This window comes from Ovis aries, chromosome 3 (assembly GCF_016772045.2).
Source record: "Ovis aries strain OAR_USU_Benz2616 breed Rambouillet chromosome 3, ARS-UI_Ramb_v3.0, whole genome shotgun sequence".
NCBI lineage: Eukaryota > Metazoa > Chordata > Mammalia > Artiodactyla > Bovidae > Ovis > Ovis aries.
This window is the reverse complement of record NC_056056.1, coordinates 32,099,600-32,121,461: the sequence shown is the minus strand read 5'-3', so window position 1 is coordinate 32,121,461 and position 21,862 is coordinate 32,099,600. Positions and strand designations below refer to the sequence as shown.

At 36.3% G+C, this 21,862-nt stretch overlaps 1 protein-coding gene across 13 annotated transcripts in view; it reads right to left on the bottom strand.

Annotated features, from left to right (window-relative positions):
- The window catches only part of NCOA1 (nuclear receptor coactivator 1), a 220,385-nt gene that overhangs the window by 162,667 nt on the left and 35,856 nt on the right, over positions 1–21,862 (bottom strand). For 10 of the 13 annotated variants that reach the window (XM_060411940.1, XM_027966558.3, XM_060411945.1 and 7 more), the window contains exon 2: positions 5,310–5,454. In XM_060411940.1, coding sequence (XP_060267923.1) covers positions 5,310–5,414 — 105 coding nt within the window. In that variant the 5' untranslated portion in view covers positions 5,415–5,454. The remainder of the gene's footprint in view (positions 1–5,309; positions 5,455–21,862) is intronic. The other 3 variants (XM_060411942.1, XM_042245865.2, XM_060411943.1) reach the window with 1 other exon arrangement.

The following is a 21,862-nucleotide window of genomic DNA, read 5'->3' as shown; positions in this document are numbered from 1 at the left end:
TTCTCTTATAGGAAATCTTCCAAAAAACGTAGAGAAAAATATCAAGAATTATACCACCACCACCCTCCAACACCACAAGTGCCTAGTATAAGCAACGATCAACTCATGGCCAATCTTGATTCGTCCCCACCCACAGCCTCCTCTCTACTCCAGATAATAACAAAGCAGATCTCAGACATATCCTTGCATCCATCAACATTTCAATATGTACCTCTAAAAGATAATGACTCTTTTTCAACATGACTACATGCTATTATCTATCATATCTAAAAATTAATAATTTAATTAAAATATTCAGTATTCAAATTTCCCTGATTATTTTACATTTACTTATTAAAATCTGGACCCAAATAAAGTCCAAACATCACTATTAATTTCAGTTTTCTTCCTTTTCTTTTTTTTTTTTTGTTCCTCACAATTTGTTTAAAAAAAAAAAAAAAAGTTGATGTCCCGAGGGTTTCCCCACAGCCTAGATCCTGTTGACTCCATCTCCATGGTATCATTTCACTGTTTCCCTGTCTTCCTGTAAATCAATAGTTGGAGCTAGAGGCTTGATCAGATTCAGATTTAAATTTAATTTTTTTGGCAAGGATACTTAATAGGTAGGATTACAAACTTTCATTAAGAGAAACCTAATGTCTAACTGTCTTTATTCTTGTGATGTTAGCAGCCACTGATGATCTTTGCTTAAGTCCAGGAATTCATTAAGAAATGGTGATGTTCTATTTATCATCTCTTAACTGTAAATAGAATACTAGTACTGAGAAAAGAAACTTCCTCTCTTCAACTAGTTGGTTATCTTCAAGTATAGTTGGTTTCTTAGCATACTCCAAAGAAAACAAACGAGTTTTTTAAAATATCACCATGAACTCATGAGTTTAAACATATTTGATGTGATTATGTTACAATTTTACATACTAATGCTCAAACTGTCTCATCTTTGGTCAGACAGAGCCCATTCAATTAAGCACCTTCATTGTTCTGTCACACCCTATTACTGTTTGGTAACTTCCTTGCAAGATGTTCAACGACCCCAGTCTGAAGCAGCTTTAGCCATACTTTGTTTTCCCTTTCAACTAGCTCCTTGCTTATTCTTTATTTCTACTACATTAAAAACACCTAATTCCTGAGACTTCCTTGGTGGTCCAGTGACTAAACTCTGTGCTCCCAATGCCAGCGGCCCGAGATCAAACGCTGGTCAGGGAACTAGAACTCGAATGCTAAGAACACAACTAAGACCCACCGCAGTAAGATAAATGAATAAATAAATCTTAATTTTTCATTATAAATCAATTGTGTTGTATATTCTGGATATTATGATTGCATATGGACCCAGAAATTATAGAAACATTTCCTGCTCAGGTCTACTTTCAGGATTCCATTGATTGCCCCCACCAAAAAGCATACCTGACTCAAAATTAAGACGTCAAGTGCTTCAGTTCGAAGCACTTGACTTCAGCACAGACTGAAGCAAGAGAGTCCTAATATATTCTCTGCTGGCATTTTAGCTCTGCAAAGTATGTCTTCATGTTCTATTTCAAAATTCAGATATGGTTTTTAAACATGTATAACAAAAATTCATTTCTTTGATAAATTAGTAAAATCATCAAGTATGGGAAAATGGTCAAGCTCCTAGAGAATTATTCTATTATAATTCAAACTTTTATAAAATCCTTATGCTTCATCCTTTACATTGAAACTCATGATATGTGAATACGAAAGTTTTAAGTTCTATTTCAAAAAGTAAATGTATGTTTATGCCTCCTTGAAATCACAGAAATGGCATTATACGCAGTAAAGAAACATTCATCTTATCTTACTAAAAAACAAACTAATAAACATGTAAAGCCCTGTCATAGTACACAGTACGTCAAATACATCACTGTGGAAAAGCAGAATCCTACACTTGCTGACCATTTCTTCACCAAAATCCTAAAAAAACACAGTGTCAGTGGCCAAAAATTGCTTACATCCACAATTTTTACTGTTTTTTTTCCAACATTAAATCACAACCAGAAATCATATAATTAAATGCCAATTTTCCTCCCTGAAAAAAAGGATATAAATTTATACCTTGGTGCAATGTCTTTTATTCACAGGCCAAGTGTACCCTCTCCTACAGCTCAGTTGTTGGGGTTTGATCAGAGGAACCAGTGCAACTTTTCCAGGCAACAACGGCTTAAAAAAAACTCAATCAATCACTACCACCACCACCACCAACAACAACAACAACAAAGACAACACAACAAAATAACAGTAACAACAAAAAGCTCTTCTGCTGGTGTAAATTTCCCAGTGACTAAACAGAAACACATCTCTATGAAGTGCTGGTATGTCCTCAGCACATCAGTGCTTTCATCCAACTGAAAAACAAAACATTCTACTAGCATGCACATGACAGTAATTGCTTTTCCAGATGGTATGCCTTTGATAAGGGATTTTTGCCAAAAGCTCGTTTTACTTTCTCTCCAAGCATAATATTTGTCATTAAGTTTGAAACTGGTTTGACAAGCTTCTCAATAGTAGTGTGAGCTGACCTGTTTTTGGCTAGGAGGATAACTATGAATGATACTTCAGCAGTGTGGTCTTCTCTGTCTTTAGCAACAACGTGCACTCATATAACACTGAAAAGCATTATTTTATAAAATTTTATACATTTGTTTCATTTTCATCACAAGTCTAAAAAGTAATTATTACAGAAAAGGAAACTAAGACAGAAATATTAATTCAGTTCCTCAGGATGGCATGAAGTCGAAGAGCCAATGCTTGTGCTCTTTCCATCCCACCACAGAGAAAATCGTGGCAAGGAAATACCTATTTCCTCAATATACCTGTTGAAATGTTTCTGTGAGTCCAAACAAAGTATTTTTAAAAGGCATTATTTTAATTTAATGTAAACTATAATCCAAGATGGGCTTCCCAGGTGACACCAGTGGTTAAAAAAAAAAAAAAACAACCTGGCTGCCAATGCAGGAGACATAACAAACATGGGTTCAATCCCTACGCTGGGAGGATCCCCTGAAGGAGGAAATGGCAACCCACTCCAGGATTCTTGCCTGGAGAATCCCATGGACACAGGAACCTGGAGGACTATAGCCCACAGGGTTGTAAAGAGTTGGAGACAACTGAAGCAATTTAGCGCACGCACGCGCGCACACACACACACACACACGTGCATGCATAATCCAAGACATAACCTTACAAATGTTCTAGGGCCTTAAATCGTGCCCGAGTGATTTTATTTTGTACACTAAAAATACAAAAAAAAAAAAAACCACAATCTCAAAATCTTAAAAGCCTCTCAAAAATTGTTTTGAAAAATCTTTAAGAAAATATTCTCAAAATGTATTATATAAAACTTCTGAGTGCAAGTATGTGAAATTTTTACTTCATTTTTGAAAGGGGAAATGACAAGTATCAATAGGAGTATCACGCTGTATAAGCCTGAAAATGAGTGGGGCAGTATAAGAAACTAATGAATTAGAGATCCCTAATTTAAGGATTTAAGCAACTTAATTTGGTTATATAGCACTTTCACAAGAAGAACCATGAACAGCCAACAACCACAACCAATCAGTTACAAAATTCAATTGATCACAATTTCCAATTCTCTAATCTTTTTGTTGACATCTGAATATAGAACTTAACTATATTATTTAGAAAAGAATACTAAACTATGATTTTAAGTGCTCATTTCATAATTGCTTCTAAATGGTTTTTAGATGACAGTGTTTAGCCTCCCTAGCCCCAGAGTAAACATTCTGAGTGAAAGAGGTCTTCAACTTCATTCATAATGAAATTATAGAATAACCTATATCCTTCTACACATTTAGAATTATTCGCTACAAAGCTTAACAATTCAACTAATGCTGTTATATTGAAAGCAAGAAGGAAAGGTATCTTTAAAAAATGTTAGGGACTTCCCTGGCAGTCCACTGGTTAACACTTAACTTTCCAGTGCAGGGGGTGTGGGTTCAATCCCTGGTCAGGGAGCTAAGATCCACATATCTCCTGGCCAAAAATCCAGAACATAAACAACAGAAGCGATACTGTAACAAATTCATCAAAGACTTTTAAAAATGGCCACATCAAAAAAAAAAAAATCTTAAAAAACAATAAGGGAAATGGTTATGGTAATAAGTAAATTACATATTTAATCATCATTGCCATTTGATTCAAAGTGACACCAAAAAGTTTTCTAAAAGTTCAATGTATCTGCTAGCTGCCAGAGAACTTATAAAACTTCTCATCAATACAACCTCTTTTTCATCTGCTATTTGATTCAAGGTAATTTTTCTTTGATAAGAACTGCTCAATTACACCACCCCCTTTTAGAAAGCCATCCATTTATTTTAACTGAAGCAATCTTAGGTGTTCTATTATGGATTCTTATATTTTAGAATTTACTGCTTTACAAGTTCTTCTTTCAAAACAGAACAAAATGAAATTTAAAATCCAAGTAATAAGTGATACATTTTTCTTAGATTTTTCATCTACTCTATCTCCTAGCAAATACAGAGAAGCAACCAACTCTGTCACTGAAGATAATTATCTTTCCATAATTTCTGCCTATTTGGAAACATACAATTAACAAGAAAATATTTTATTTTTAAATAGACACCAAACTAACTGTACCCTCTTTGATTTCATAGGTATTTTAGAAAAATAGAGAGCACTGTGTTTTCTGTTGATACTATGTTTCCTTTGATTGTTTTCAATTGTCTTATGTAGTCTTTAAAGTGGACAGCCACCCCCTGATTTGAAAGTATCATTTGACTCTTTAATTACATATCTGGCTTTTCTGATCCAAGTGAAACTAACCCATCAGATCCCAAAGGTCCTAAAGGGAGTCTATGGGGAGTATAAGTGACACTTCTTTGTGAACAGAAAACCCTCCACAGTAAGTTTAGGAGAACAGGAAAGACAGGTTTCTGAACCAAACCAAAGGACAAGGTCTCTTGTATCATGGAAGCACATGCTGAATTCAATTGTTCATCTCAGAGGGTCATGACATAAATAAAATAATAACTAAGCTTTAGGCATTTATTTTATTCCAGTTCTTCTATATTGAGTCATAACCTGCACTCAGTATATTTCTAATAATTGGCATGCTTTTCTAATTATAAAGATTACCTCCTTTTAAAATCTGAATCTCATCTCAGATTTGGGGGAATGTCGGGAGGGGAGTGGATGCATCCCTAAAAGCTAACCATTCTAACACAGAAATTTTTAAACTTATAAAATCTATATAGGTAGAAATCAACATTATACACTGACTGCCAAGAAGTTAAATCAAAGTAAAGCTGTACCTTGAATACCTTAGAGTAAGTAGAAGTTATAAATGTCGGTGTCTTCATTTGGAAGCAAAAATTCTTACTGCCTGATCTTGTCTGGTGGTCCGTGATTTTTATCATCAGAGTCGGTTCCAGTCACATCCCATTAGTATGGATGGATCTAAAGTAGAAAAGACATTAGATTTTAGATACTGTGACACATCATTGTTTCCCTATAAGCATACAAAGATTCTCACACAAATGCTTTATTTTTTCAAGAAATTCTAATTCCCATTCTTGTCCCTACCACAGATTTGAAAAACTGAAAATAAAGAATAAAGATTAAATAAATAAACAGATAAAGTTATCAGTGGTAATTAGTTACTGGCTTTAAAAAGGTTCAGATACCCAAAGGAGGTATGCCGCAAATTAGACTTCATATGGATAATTTAAGGAGGTAAGGGACCTAAGCTTCTGACTCACTCATCAGAGATCAGAGTTGCTGAAGTCACCCCAGCAGCGGTGGCCTCAGGACCCAGTTTCAGGTAAAATGCAACAGTAGGAAGAAACAGGATTGCCAGCAGAAGATACCTCCGTGACAAAGAAGCGCTGATATGATGACTATCATTCATTCCTAGGTCACTGGCAGTGGGAACGCGACAAATGGCCCACCTTACTAAATTCATGGTAGTGCTGTATCTTCCCATTTTACCTCACATTTAACTCCAAACAGCGGGACTCTGCAGACATCAGAGAATACTTGAGAAAGGTGAGCCCTACTGGCTTTCATTATTTAAAGCCTAACTGCTTTAGGTTTTACCACCCAGGGTTAAGCTTTTCACTAATACTCCCTTTAGACCACAAAGACACAGTGGATCAGGCTCCAGGAATGATGTTTACACCACAGATCAACTCAGGAATCTTGCTAGTTCCTTTTCCCTGTGGCTCCCACCCCTGTCACTCTTGGGCTTTATTCAAAGCATAAACTACTGTGACTGACTGCCGTCGCTCTGTTTTCATGCCTTCGGTGTTCTCTTTGCTCTCTCACCCACTGCATGTGTTCCCCAACTGCGGTCCTTCCTTCCAACCTTCTCCACAGGGACCTCTGGAAACCCCTTTTACATAGTAAAACAAATGACCTCTATATCTTCAGTCTTATCACTGACCTTAGCTTCAGCCACTGGGCTAAATCCGCCTCTTGAAACAAACCCTCAGGAGTAAAGACTAATAAGGTCAAAGGAATCATCTCTGTCCACAGTGACATTTCCGGACCCTAACTCATAAGTAATCCCAACCCTTCCCTCAGAGTCATGCCATCTAGCTGTCCTACCCTCTTCTTGTCTTTGTCATTGAATATTCCACTCTTTCATTTCTAACCAGGGTCCAGACTCAGCCCCTCAGATGCACTCTACCTACACTCATCTCTCCAGTTGCCACCAGTCTCAAAATCTGGGTTTCACCACCCAGGCTATCAGTCCACCCAGTATGTTAGTTTCTTTCTTCCACTTCACCACTCTCAAATTCCTAATCCTGGGTCAATTTAACCACCTGCTAATGGAAAACACCCAACCATGTAGACTGATACTGCTATAACATTAAGGTCTTCAAAGTTAGTCAGACAGACCCTGAATGCCATCCATGTCATTAATCAGAGCCTTCTTCCGTGACAACACTGCCTCTGTTGGCAAACGTGCAACTCTCACTCTTCCAGCCCCACATGGCGTAGAATGGGAAAGGGGTTTTATGTCTTCCTTAACCATGTGTGTAGGTTATTTATATTGTGAAAACACCATTTCTTTCATCTAGTTTTAACATTTTTCTCAGTCTACCGCTGGCTTTTAATACAAATTTTCTATTTTCGGGTGGCCAGACTTACCCATCAGTGCATTTTTCATCTCTCTTATTATTTCTTTGCTTAGAAATTTCTTCCCCTTCAACAATAACAGATAGATACTCTGGTCTTTACTTTTCTGAGGGCTGTTTCTGAATACTTCATTGCAAATGATGAATGGAAAGAGATTTAATTCTAAACTGACCTGTATTTCAAATTGCCAGTTTTCCTCACAACTTAAAGTAATTAAGTAAACTTCTTTTTGATTTATAAATTTCTTCTTATAAATTTCATTTGTCTACAACAAGGTTGATTTCCGGGCTATTATCCATTTCTGTAATGTAATTATTGTTTCTTTTTATGCTTTAATTTGTGATAAGAATATTCTTTGGTATTCTCATGTTCTATTCTTGACAACAGTTAGATACATTTTACCAGTTTCCAAGGAGATGCCAGTGGCTTTATGAGTAAGAAATGGCTCCCAGTCCACTCTGGGTGGTGTGCTTCTGCTACAGTTGCTGTCTGTACACAGTGCTCCTTTGTACTCTGAGGGATCATCCTTATGGGGTCTAGACCCAAAACCTCCCTAATCATGTTAGAAAACCAGCCTTTTTATTTATTTATCTATCTAAAGCCAGATTCATAAAACCATGATCTTTGCAATTCTCCATGCTTTGTATTTACCTATTCATTTCTAAAATCTACTTTATGTAAAAACAGAAGTATCTCACACACAATTTTTATTTCACAGGCCAACATTTTTTTTTTTATCAGTTCCAATGGATTTTTCAAATCTTCCTGTTATCTTTTAAGGTTCATATAGTTATGTTTACTAACTTTAATTTTTCTGAATATATACCACATTCACATGAATCAAAAACTTAAAATGATGTAAAAAGAAACATATTTGAAAAGTCTCATTTCTCTATCATCCACATGTGGTTTCATGCTGTCCTTGCTTACTATATGTCAGCACTTTTACTAAAGTGGTGTATAAATAAATGTATATTTATTATACATTCTTACATGTATATGCTTCCAGTGATTCTTTATGCAAATACACTTAACTGTAAATACAGTCTTATTATTCCTGCCTTCTTACATAAAATATTTAATTTTGTACATTATCTTTTTTCGCTCATTATATCCTGCAGATTTTCCATGTTAGGATATGCTTCCATGTTATTTCATTGTGTGAACATACACTAGCTTGCATAACTAAGCTCATAGTTTTAAGAAATTAGATTCTACAAATTTAAGTCATATTTCTGAAAATAATTTAGTTCAAGAACAACTGAACAAACCAAACAGCACATGAAACTGTGTGATGTGATTTCACAAAATTTTATTCCATTAATAAATATAAGTTCTCTTGTATATTTCTTTATCTTTTTATCTCAAGTTTACTTTATGATCCTATCTAAAATCTATCAACCATAACAGTCATAAACTTTGAAAGCAGAAGGACAGTTCTCAGGTTGAAAGGCCTCAAATTCTGAAAGCTGAATAACCTCAATGAGGGTTTCAATGGGTCTACAAAAGTGAAATATAGTTATACAAGAATCAAAACAGCTGTAGAAGCAAATAAATGTTCCATACTACTTAGTAAGATCAGAGAGAAACTCATGGAAGAAATAGCCCCTTGGGCTGAATCCTAAATGACCAAGTGCTCAAGAGACAAATAAAGGCAAGAGAAAACAAGGGGGATCAGAATAAGCAGCAGTTTGAAATAGCAAACTCTGTCAAGAACTCTAAGTAGTTCTACTTCCACTTAGAATGCAGAAAGCCACAAAAGAGTGTGAGAAAAAGCCAGATACATAAAATCAAAACTTCTCTTGAATCTAATAAAGAATTGAAGTCAGAAGGCAACCAAGTAATTCAATTCCAAAGAGAGAAAGTTCCTCCAGGGAGAGACTGTACAAACTGTTTTACCTTTGGCAGGTTCCCAGAAAAAGAAGTGGCCCTCATACAAGTATACAGGGGAAAAAAATCAGTTAAGATTTTAACAAATTCTAAGTGACTGAATATGAACTACTGTATCAGTTAGGAATGGCTGGAAACCCTAAACACAAGGGGAGTTTATACTCAAGTTGCAAGTTCTTCTTCATGCCTCAACCAGATTCTCACAAGAAAGATCAGAGGTAGGACAGGAAACCAGAGAAAGTCCCTCATCATTGATGCAAGTGTGTATGAGGTGACAAGTACGGGTCTGAAGCCTTGCCTGATTCCCCAACCTGTCCCCAACACAGACCAAAAGTCTAGAGCCGTTGGGGGAACAGAAAACTCTCTCACACCAGGATCCAGGCAAAAATCCACTGCTTCAGCAAACAGAAGCAAACGCCTCATCCAAACCGGAAGAAAACACTCTTAAGCTCTCAGACACAGGCAAAGGTACACTGGTGCTATGAGAATATAGAGGCAAAAAACCAACCGTCTGCCACTGTAGGGGAGGGGAGAAGGAAAAGTCTTGGGTCAGGGATCCTGCACTAATAACAACAGAAATCTACTACTACAAGGGAGGAAAAGGATAGTCTTGCCCAAGACCAATCACAAATGTATGACAGTGTTTGACCATCACAGGGAAGAGAAAGCAGGAAAGCTAAGAAAGTCCTACCACTGAGTCCTGCAGGGCCTGATCAGGATTGAGTTTGGACCAGAACAAAAGAGAACCCTGCCCTGTCCCACAAGTACAGCTGTGGGTAACAAGCAGCAATAATCTATCACTGGGAGAAAGACAGTAACATGAAATCTCTCTGCAAACAGATGTGCAAAGACTGTTGAAAGATGGGGGTAATATAGCATCAGAGAAAAATTCTATAGTACCACACGCCACACTCACAACACAAGGCAACACCAGCCAGTCACTTGAGAACTTTGAAGCCCACTGAAGGTAATAATGGCCAGAAATTCCAAACCCAGCTCATTTCAGGATTAGGTTGACTCAATCTCTGACACAAACAACCTGACAGGAGAGAATCACTTCAATCTCTCCTACTCTCTATACGTGATGACGAGCATTAAATCACAAATTATGAAGCATCCACAAAGGCAAGAAAAAATAACTCTTTGTTAAAAGAAATCAGCAAAATCAGGACTGAGCCATTCATTTAAATTATCAACGATTCTAAAATAAGTATGCTAAATGATCTAGTATAAAAGATGGACCAGCGTACATAAAAAGATGGAAATTTTCAACAGTGAGATGAAAACTTTAAAAAAGTAAAATAGAAAAGCTAGAAACAAACAAAAAAATTGTTTTACATTAGAGAAGAAAAATTTCTTTGGCAGCCTCAAGAGCAGCCTGGACAAAGATGAGGAAAGAATCAGTGAACTTAAAGACGATAGAAATGATACAAAGCGAAACTACAGCTTAGAAAAACTAAAGGGAAAACACAGCTCAGGGCATCCAAGAGGTGTAGTACTATACCAAGATGTATTACATCCATTTAATTGGAGCCCCAGGAGAAAAAAAACAAAAATAATGAGATATAAGAAATATATGAATACGATAATGGCCAAGAATTTTCCCAGGAAAATCCAAGACAACAAACCAGAGAGCAAAAAAATCCCAGAGAACCCCAATCAAGATAAATACCAAAGGACACACACACACACAAACATACATGGGTATATCACAGTCAAACTGTAGAAAGACAAAACTAAAAATCTCACAGACAGAAAAAAAATAAACACTACATACAAACAACAAAGATTAAAATTTTCTTCAGAAAATTATACAAATCAAAAGACAATACTGAATATAATATCTTTTAGGTACTGAAAGAAAAAAAAAAGCTGAACACAGAATCTATAACCAGCAAAAGACAATTTTTTTAATTGAAGGAAGACAGAAATTTTCACAAATAAAATAAGAGAATTCACTGCCTACAGACACCAGAAATGTTATAGAAAGTTCTTTAGGCAGCAGTGAAAATTACCAGGTGAAAATTCGGACCTACAAAAAGGAAATGAAGAGCACTGAAAAGAGAAGGTAAGTATAAAAGACTATTTGTTCACAGTTTATTCATTTTAGAAGGTTGCACATGAACTAAAGTAAAAAATGATAATGTAGGGTTAATAACATGTAAGGAAATAAAATTTATGACAACAAAGTATAAAGACGGTAGGTAGAAAGTTGAAGCATATTGCATATAAGGTATTACAAGACACATGAAGTAGTATATTATTTAAAGAAAAAATGTGATATTAAAAAATGTGGAAAAAAGAATATGATAAGTTAAGATTTTCAACTTATATATCTTTTTAAAAGATATGCCTTTTAGACCTGAGAGTAGCGGTTCTCAACCAGGAGCAGTTTGGACCCCTCAGAGACATTCAGCAAAGTCTAGAAACATTTCTGGTTGTCACAACTGGGGGCAGGAAGTGGGTGCTACCGTCATCTAATAGACAGAGACCAGGAATGTTAAAAATCCTGCAGTGCACACAGGATATCCCCACCATGACCCAACAACAAAGAATTATCCAACCAAAAAGACCAACAGGGCCAAAGTTAAGAAACCATGACCTACAGCAACCACTAAAATATGTCTGTATGTATCTATAGAATATGCCAAAAGTTAGACAAAATGAAATTATGAAAAATGATTAATTCAATAGAAGGCAAGAAAAGAGGAAAAAATAAACAAAAAGGATTCAAATAGAAAATAACTAGAAGGATGAAAGGTTTAAACTTTCCAAATGACTACATTAAACAGAAATTATCTAAACACCCAATTAAAAGGTAGAGATTATCAGATCAAATTTTTAAAACATAATCCAATCATATGCTATCCACAAGACATAGGTTACATATGTCTGTACAAAGACATAGGTTAAAAGTAAAAGGCTGGAAAGGAAAGAAAAGATAGCATGACTGCACTAATATCTGACAAAGCAGACTTCAGAATATGGAATATTACCAATGATGAAGAGGAACATTAATGATAAAGGATCAATTCATGATAAAACTCTAAGGAGATGGGACAAATCCATAATTGCAGCTGTAGACATTCCTATGCCTCTGCTATTAATTAGAAGAACAAGAAAACAGGAAACCACTAAGATATAGAAGACTTGAAAACACTATCGACTGACATGACCTAACTGAACATTTATAGAAGATTATACACAACAAGAACAGAAAATGCATTATTTTCAAGGCTACATAGAGCATTCACCAAAAAGACCACATTCTGGGCCATAAAACAAACCTCAGAATATTTAAAAGAATTAAAATTAAATAATGCATTTTTTCTGACCAAAACAGAATCAAGTTAGAATCAATAACTGAAAGATACATTAAGAATTATCAAAGGTTAGAGATTAAACAATGTATTTCTACATAACTCAAAGATTAAAAATTAAGGGAAATTAGAAAAAAATTTTAATTGAACTAAAGTAAAACAGAACATACCAAAATTTGTGGGATACCACTGACACAGTTCTTAGAGAAAAACTTACGGCATAAAACATAAACTGCTTGTATTAGAAAACATAAGTTTTGCCTCAATAATTTAAGCCTCCACCTTAAGCAGAAAAAGCAAATTAAACACAAAGGAGTTAGACGGAAGAAACGAAACTGAAAACAAAACACAACACAGAAAATTTATGAAACTGAAATCTAGTTCTTTGAAAATTTCAGTAACACTGAATAAACTTCCGGCCAGAAAAAGAGAGATGCCACAAATGGACTATATCAAGAATGGAAAGAGGGCAGCACTAGAAACTGTACAGATGTTAAAAGATAACAAGAGACTATTACAAACAACTTTATGGCAACGAAACTCTGTAATTTTGTTAAAACGTACCAATTCCTTGAAAGTTTGAAAGACAAACTACCAAGTTTACTCAATAAATTAAATTACTCTTCATAAGTATTAAGAAAATTTAATTCGTAATTTAAAATCTTCCCATGAAGAGAGTCCAGGACAAATGGCTTCCTTGGTAAATTCTACCAACATCTAAGGAAGAAATCATAACAATATTACATAAATTTTCCAGAAATAAGAGTAAACATTTCCCAATTCATTTTATCAGGACAGCATAACACAAAATATCTTAACCAAATATTAGAAAAATGAATCTAGCAATATACAGAAAGGAATATATATAATGACCAAATAACATTAATACCAAGAATACAATATTAGTTCAATATAGAAAAAAAAAAAAAAGAATCAATGTAATCCAACATATCAATATAAGCAATCATCTAAAAAATTTAGGAAAACCCCACAACCATTCACGATTCAAAACTCAGAAAACCAGGAACAGAAGGGAATGTCCTCAGCCTAAGACATGAATTTACAACAAATCTACAGCTAATGTCATACATAATCATAAAAGGCTAAACGCTTCCCCTCTAAGATCAGGAACAAGGCAAGAACATCTGTTCTCATAACTCCTATTCAGCAATACACTGTACTGTCAGTACAATAATGTAAGAAAGCGAAATAAAAGCACAGAGGTGGGGAAAAAAGAGAAAACAAAACTACCTTTTTTTTTTTTCACAAGTGCTAGAGTCTATACAGAAAATCCCAATGAATCTACTACTAAAACTAAATTTGCTTTGAATACAGCAAAACTTCAGGATACAAGGTCAATATACAAGATTCAACTGTATTTCTATATGGCAGCAATTAATTAGAAATAAATTAACCAAACAGTAGCAATTATACTGGCATCCAAAAAGAAAGATTTAGGATAAAGATAACAAAACAAACAGAAAAGTCCTGTGCTCAAAAATACAAAACACCAAGTGAGAAATCAAAGACCTCAATAAATAGAGGTATACTGTTTTAAAAAATCAGATTAATCAACACTAAGGTATCAATTCTCCTCAAACTAGTATATAGATTTAACATAAATCTTAATTAAAACCCCACCTAGCTTTTTTGGTAAAAACTGGCTAGCTGATTCTAAAATTTATATGGAAATGCACACAACCTATAACACTAAAAATAATTCTAAAAAAGAACATTATTGGAAATTTTATACAACTGAATTTCAGTACTTTCTATTTCTTTTTTAATTAAAGTCTTTTTATTCTCAACCTGCTTTTTGGGGAGGACAGGGGAGGAAGGGGCACCACTCTGCATCCTATGAGTACTTAAGGTTCCAGACCAGGGATGGAACCCATGCCCCCTGCAGTGGGAGCACAGAGGCTTAACCACTGGGCTGCCAGGGAAGTCCTCCAATACTTTAGAGAAAGCTAAAGTCATCAGGGTATTGCAATGCTGACAGAAAGATAAGCGCACAGATCAGTGGAACAGAGATGTCCAGAAACAGATCTACATACTAACAGTCAATTGATTCGATCTTCAACAAAAGTACCAGGGTAATTCAATGGAAGAACTGTCTTTGTAACAACTAATGCTAGAACAAACGACAATCCATATGGGGAAGGAGGAATAAAAAAGAACCTCAACCCATACCTCATATCTTCTATAAAAATTAATAGACTTACATATTTTAAATATAAAACTATAAAATTTCTAAAGGAAAACATAGGAGAAAATTTGGGGGACACTAGGTTAACCCAAAGAACCTAGTGAGAAACCCTGAGAAATTTGTATGCAGGTTAAGTAGTAACAGTTAGAACTGGACATGGAACAACAGACTGGTTCCGAACTGGGAAAGGAGTACATCAAGGCTGTATATTGTCACCCTGTTTCTTTAATTTATATGCAGAGTACATCATTCGAAATGCCAGGCTGGATGAAGCTCAAACTGGACTCAAGATTGCCAGGAGAAATATCAATAACCTCACATACACAGATGACGTGCCACCCTTATGGCAGAAAGCAAAGAGGAACTACAGAGTCTCTTGATGAAAGTGAAAGAGGAGAGTAAAAAAGCTGGCTTAAAACTTAACGTTCAGAAAACAAAGATCATGACATTTGGTCTCACCACTTCATGGCAAATAGAAGGGGAAACAAGGGAAACAGTGATAAGACTTTTATTTTCTTGGGCTCCAAAATCACTGCAGATAGTGACTGCAGCCATAAAATTAAAGGACACTTGCTCCTTGGAAGAAAAGCTATGACCCACCTAGACAGCATATTAAAAAACAGAGACATTACTTTGCCAACAAAGGTCCGTCTAGTCAAAGCTATGGTATTTCCAGTAGCCATGTATGGATGTGAGAGTTGGACTATAAAGAAAGCTGAGCGCTGAAGAATTGATGCTTTTGAACTGTGGTGTTGGAGAAGACTCTTGAGAGTGCCCTGAACTGCGAGAAGATCAAACCAGTCAATCCTAAAGGAAATCAGTCCTGAATATTCACTGGAAAGACTGATGTTGAAGCTGAAACTCCAATACTTTGCCCACCTGATGCAAACAACTGCCCCACTGGCAAAGACCTTGATGCTGGGCAAGATTGAAGGCAGGAGGAGAAGGGAACGACAGAGGATGAGATGGTTGGATGGATGGTTGGATGGTATCACCAACTGGATGAGTTTGAGCAAAGTTCCGGGAGATGGTGATGGACAGGGAAGCCTGGCATGCTACAATCCATGGGGTTGCAAAGAGTCGGACACAACTGAGCAACTGAACTGAACTGAGATTAACCCAGAGGTTGGCAAATTTTTTCTGTAAAGGGTCAGACATTAAATATTTTAGGCTTTGTGGGCTTAACTCTGTCCTGCAGCAAGAAAGGAGCTATAGAGAACATGGAAATAAATAGGCATAGCTACGCTCCAATAAAACTTTAATTGTAAAAACAAGCAACAGACTGAACTAGCTATAGTTTGCCAATCCATGAGTTAGGCAGAATTTTTTGATATGACACAAAAAGCAGGGACCGTAAAAGAAAAAACATGAGATATTGCACTAAATTCTGCTCTTCCATAGACAGTGTTACGAAAATGTAAAGACAACACAAACATGGAGAAAATATCTACGAGTAGCTCGTAAAGAACTTGTTTCTGAATATAAAGAACTCTTAGATACAATAAAACAATAAACAGTTCAGTAAAAACAATGGCAAAGTATTTCGACAATGCAAAAATTACAACTTTAACAAGCAGCCTGCTGACATGGTACCTGTGTTTATTCACCTTTCCTACCGGCCTTCAGGCTCCTGTCTGAATGGCACCCCCAACATTCTGCCCTATGCAAGAAGATAACCAACAAATGAAATAAAAGCTATCAGAGGACTATTTAAGCTGATTTTTAGAGTAGTTAATACACATACCTGTTATAAAAAGTAAACTGTACTAACAGGTTATGATGAACAGAAAGTCTCCCTTAGTCATTCAGCTCCTTTCCCTTGCTTACTGTATATTCATTGGTATTCTAAATATTAAAAAGCATTTATATGTATTTTTAATGAAAATGATGGCATATTATACAGCTTCTCATCGTGATTTTTTTAACTTAATGTGTCTTAGAACTTACTCCATATCATTCCTTAAAGAATTATCTCATGCTCTTTTTCTTCTTAGCAACTTCATTATATTATACATGAATATATCATAATTGTCTAACCAGTTTCTCATGGACAAACTCATATTATTTCCAATATTTCTCCATTATTCACAATGCTCTAAAGAATGTCTGTGTACTCATGAACTGGAATTACTTTCTGAGTCAAAGAGAGTCTGAATTTAAATTATGATACTTATGATACCCTTCACTAGAATTTTGTTTCACAAAGTTTATGAAGGCAAGGCTTAAAAATATATATATATAGATATATGTCAGTAAACCTTCCAGATCAGAGAACCTATGATTTTCAATCCTAAGTAATCCAAGATACTTGCTAAGTCAAGATAAATTCAGAGTGAGTGAAAACAACAAGAGTGAGACTTAGCAAGGCCCCTCACTACCCCAAATTTTTTCTACTTAATTAAGGAAATACTTTTAATTTAATATGTATAATCTAATCTCTAAGAGGACTTGAACTGGTTACAAGTTAAGATACAATGTAGAGAGGATTAATCACAATAAAACTTTGTAAATAAAATCAAAAATTAAGATACTGTGGTGGCTGGTTGATATGGATACAAATTATCCTCCCAAAAAGGCAGCCATCAAGTCCTTACCAGTCTGTGTGCATGTCACTCCACCCATGAGGATATGATGCTTATATCCCAGTTCCCTGAATCTTGGCTGGCCTTTTGACTTGCTTTGACCAACAGTGACCAAAAGTGACATACTGAAGCTTCAAAGATCTGCAGGATTGACAATTTGCCCTTTCTTTTTCTTGGAAGCTAGAAGCCATGTAAGAAATCGGAACACCCCGAAACTATCATGCTGTGAAGAGGTCCTGTGGAGGCACACCAACGTGCCAGATCTGTAATGGAAGTCTCCTTAGACTATCCAGTCCAGCCCACGCTACCAGCTGAGGGAATGAAACCAGCTGATGCCACACAGAAAAGAAGAATCCCCTAGCCAAGCCATAACCAAATTCCTGGCCCATAGAACTGTAAAAATAATAAATCAATGTGGTTTTAAGTCACTAAGTTTGGGAGTGATTTGTTAAACGACAACAGGCAACTGAAACAGACACTACTGAGCTCATAATACCAGCGAGACAGTGATATTATGTGTCACTATTGGGTTCTGAGAGTCAAAATTGGGTCCATGTTCCCAGGGTTTTAAGTTTTCATTTTTGATAAGGAAATATGTAAATTTTGTATCTGAACAGTATGTACTTGTAAAAAGAACAATGAACCTAGTGGACTATAGTTTCAAATATAATTTTAGAAAATGCACATCATTCAAAATGATATATCTATAGACAGATGGCACATCATTAAATCAGAGTATGGAACAGGCATTTTCATATTAGGGGAGACTGAGAAGACACGATCTTACTATTTTTATTCTCTGAAGCCCTGATACAAGAAATCAGATTGACTACATAATTAAAATATTCATTAAACTATCCTCTCATATCTGATAACTTTCACTGAGCTTTGGATAGACACTAAATAACTGTCTGTGATTAAATCTTCTAATCAGAACATATAGAACACTCTATAAGATTGCTTAAGATTAGAGTCATACACATTTAATAGCCCCAAAATCTACGATTCCCCTACAACAGCTCCCACTTAGATTACCAATATTCTTTAATGTTCAGTTCAGTTCAGTCGCTCAGTCATGTCCGACTCTTTGCGACCCCATGAATCGCAGCACGCCAGGCCTCCCTGTCCATCACCAATTCCCAGAGTTCACTCAGACTCACGCCCATCGAGTCCATGATGCCATCCAGCCATCGCATCCTCTGTCGTCCCCTTCTCCTTCCGCCCCCAATCCCTCCCAGCATCAGAGTCTTTTCCAATGAGTCAACTCTTTGCATGAGGTGGCCAAACTACTAGAGTTTCAGCTTTAGCATCATTCCTTCCAAAGAAATCCCAGGTCTGATCTCCTTCAGAATGGACTGGTTGGATCTCCTTGCAGTCCAAAGGATTCTCAAGAGTCTTCTCCAACACCACAGTTATATCCTATGAAAATACCTTAGTCTTTAACTTATTTAACCTTAAAGAGCTATCAGGGAAGCCCTAAACAGCACCTGCTGCTGCTAAGTTGCTTCAGTCATGTCCGACTCTGTGCGACCCCATAGATAGTAGCCCACCAATACATAAATAACCATTCCCTTCAGTTACTATGTGAAGCACATACTCAAAGGCCAGGGAGTTACATTCCACCTCCTTGAAGGAGAGAAATGTATGCATAAACTATCTGGAGTTCTTCTGTATGAGATAAATAATTGGGGGTGGGAATACCTTTTTATTCAATCATTTAATCAGTGTGGATGGAGGGATATTCACTTTACACTTTGGATTATAAACTGATCCAGTTTTGGTGTCTGAATGCTCTTTCAGATTGTTTCCTATATCTTTTTTTGCCAAGCCCCATTCTTTGGCTTTTGAGTATGTTTACTTACTTTCTGGCTCTACAAAATGTTCCAGGTTCATCTTGTACACTCCCTGCTGCAGTCCTAGAATCAGCCATTTTCTAAGAAGTTTCGTTCTTGTTATTGGAGAATTGTATTAGAAATCAAGATCTGAGTGCTAGGTGTGCACAGTGCTAATGGGGTGTCACTGCTTCTAGGTTCTTTTATCAATAGAAGATAGAAATAAATGTCTATCTAGGAAATAAATGTCTGCATTTTTGGCCATGTGTATTTACATGTCTATAATTGTTTCTGTATCCATATCTACATTAACTTAAACATGAGTTCGTCCTGACTTCTCTAACCCTAATCTAGCACCACATGGTTTGTTCCAGCCTTCCCCTTGCCATGGTTATCTGTAACCTCACTCACCAAAAGTGAGAAACCTGGTTCCCACAATTCACCATCCAATTACTTATTTAATATGAGTGTTCATGTATAATAGTTTCAGATTTGTTAGCCTACACACACCTGAATTTTTAAAAATCATTATATAAGTTTTGGGTGTATCTCTTGAATTTTTGTCCTCCTTTTTTAGCCATTCCTTCCAAAAGTCTTATCAGAAGAATCCTCATTTTAGATGTGTGTGTTCAAAGATCTTTCATCTAAATCTTTTCCTGTACCTTCTACGAGGGTGATCTTTCATATCCATGCAGTCTTGTACTGTTACACTCAGGAAGCTCTAAGAGCATTTTTTATTATGAGGCTTTAACACTGCTAAGATGAGGCTATAAAGAAATCTGATATATAAGAAATGTCCACAAAACTTTGGTTGCATAGCAATCAATCCCTTTTAAAAGATATCCTCTATTTAAAACATTCTTTTTTTTTTTTCCTACTTCAAGACATTTCTCAGTCTGTCCTTTTCCCTACCAGTGATGAAGTGACCTGCAAAGGTCCTGTACATCCAAATCTAAGCACACATGGACTCTGGACTTTTAACATTTCAAAAGAAGTACTGAACAAAGTAAAAGGAAAGTATAAAGTAACCTGAGACAATGAGTGGAATGTGGCTGCATGTTGTTAGGTTTAATCTGCACAGAGATGATAAACTAGTAGGAAGTAGCTGCTGCTAAGTCGCTTCAGTCGTGTCCAACTCTGTGCGAACCCATAGACGGCACCCACTAGGCTCCCCCGTCCCTGGGACTCTCCAGGCAAGAACACTGGAGTGGGTTGCCATTTCCTTCTCCAATGCATGAAAGTGAAAAGTGAAAGTGAAGTTGTTCAGTCGTGTCTGACTCTTTGTGACCCCATGGACTGAAGCCCACCAGGCTCCTCTGTCCATGGGATTCTCCAGGCAAGAGTACTGGAGTGGGGTGCCATCGCCTTCTCTGAGGAAGCAGCTATATGAAAACAAAAACTGGATTAAGAATAATGGGCCTCAGTAGGGAAAAGAAATCACTAAGTCACCTGAGAGACAAAATGGACAAAAGCCAAAAGTCTGAAACACAGACCCCGAACCGTATTACTACAGCAGTATAAAAAACAGGTCTTTCTGCTCATCAGATGAGTCCTTAATTCCCAAAATAAATAACTCTGATCAGCCGGAAATTTCAGTGTTAGTCACAATAAAGATTCTCACGACAATGTCATTAAATAAATAAATGGCAAGGTGAATGTCATTATTAAAACAATTATCCTTCTCTAGCTCTTAATGGTGAGCACATTGATCATTTTTGTTTAAATCAAAACTGTATTAAATACCTTTTGTCCAAAACTTCTTCAGATAGTTCTGCTGACCACTAGAAGACTCACAAATGTGGCACTACAAAAATAAGCTATTGTTAATTCTAAAACTGAAAATCTTTGGTTGCAACTGTAATGAACTTTGCAATCTTTAGTGAGAGTTATTAAATAAACTATCAAATAAAATTCTATTTCTAAGAAGTAGTAGAGAAATTCTTAGTTTGTGTTGAATTACACTGAGGACTAAAAAAAGAAAATCTGAGAACTCTAAAACAATTTAAAAATATATATAATATGCTATTTTACCACTAGCTAAAATATCTAAGAGTTTGTTATATCATTATCCTAAATATGGCTGATTTTTTTTTTTTCAAAAAATTAGCAAATAATTTTTATAGCATAATGATAAAAAATTAGGTAGGTAAATTAGGAAATTTAGTATTATCCAATATTCATTGGAAGGAATCGTGCTAAAGGTGAAGCTCCAATACTTTGGCCGCCTGATGCGAAGAGCTGACTCACTGGAAAAGACCCCGATGCTGGGAAAGACTGAAGGCAAAAGAAGAGGGCCACAGAGGAGGGAGAGATAGACAGCAGCATCACTGACTCAATGGACATGAACTTGAGCAAAATCCAGGAGAGAGTGGAGGACAAGAAAGCTGGGCATGCTGCAGTCCATGGTGTCACAAAGAGTTGGACACGACTTAGCTACTGAACAACAACAAAAGAGAACATGTATCTGATACTGATCTTGTAAATATCTTTGTCGAGAAAAAAGGTTAGAAAGTTAAGTGGTAAATGTACTTCCAGGCAGAAGAGAAGCTAACTATAAAATCTCCACCCCAGAAAATGCCAATTAAGCACTCCGTATCCAACAATGAGGGCTTCCCAGGTGGCTTGGTGATAAAACAAACAGGAAAAATCCACATGCCAAAGCAGGAGATGCAGGCTCGATCTCTGGGCAGGGAAGATCCCCTAGAGAAAGAAATGGAAACCCACTCCAGTATTCTTGTGTGGAAAATCCCATGGACAGAGGAGCCTGCTGGGCTACAAATCTTGGGGTTGCAGAAGAGCTAGACACGACTTAGCGACTAAACAACAACATCCACCAATGAACAGGGCTATGGTGGCCTGTCTCAGTGCTCAGCCTCCAGCTGCCCTGTTAAATTT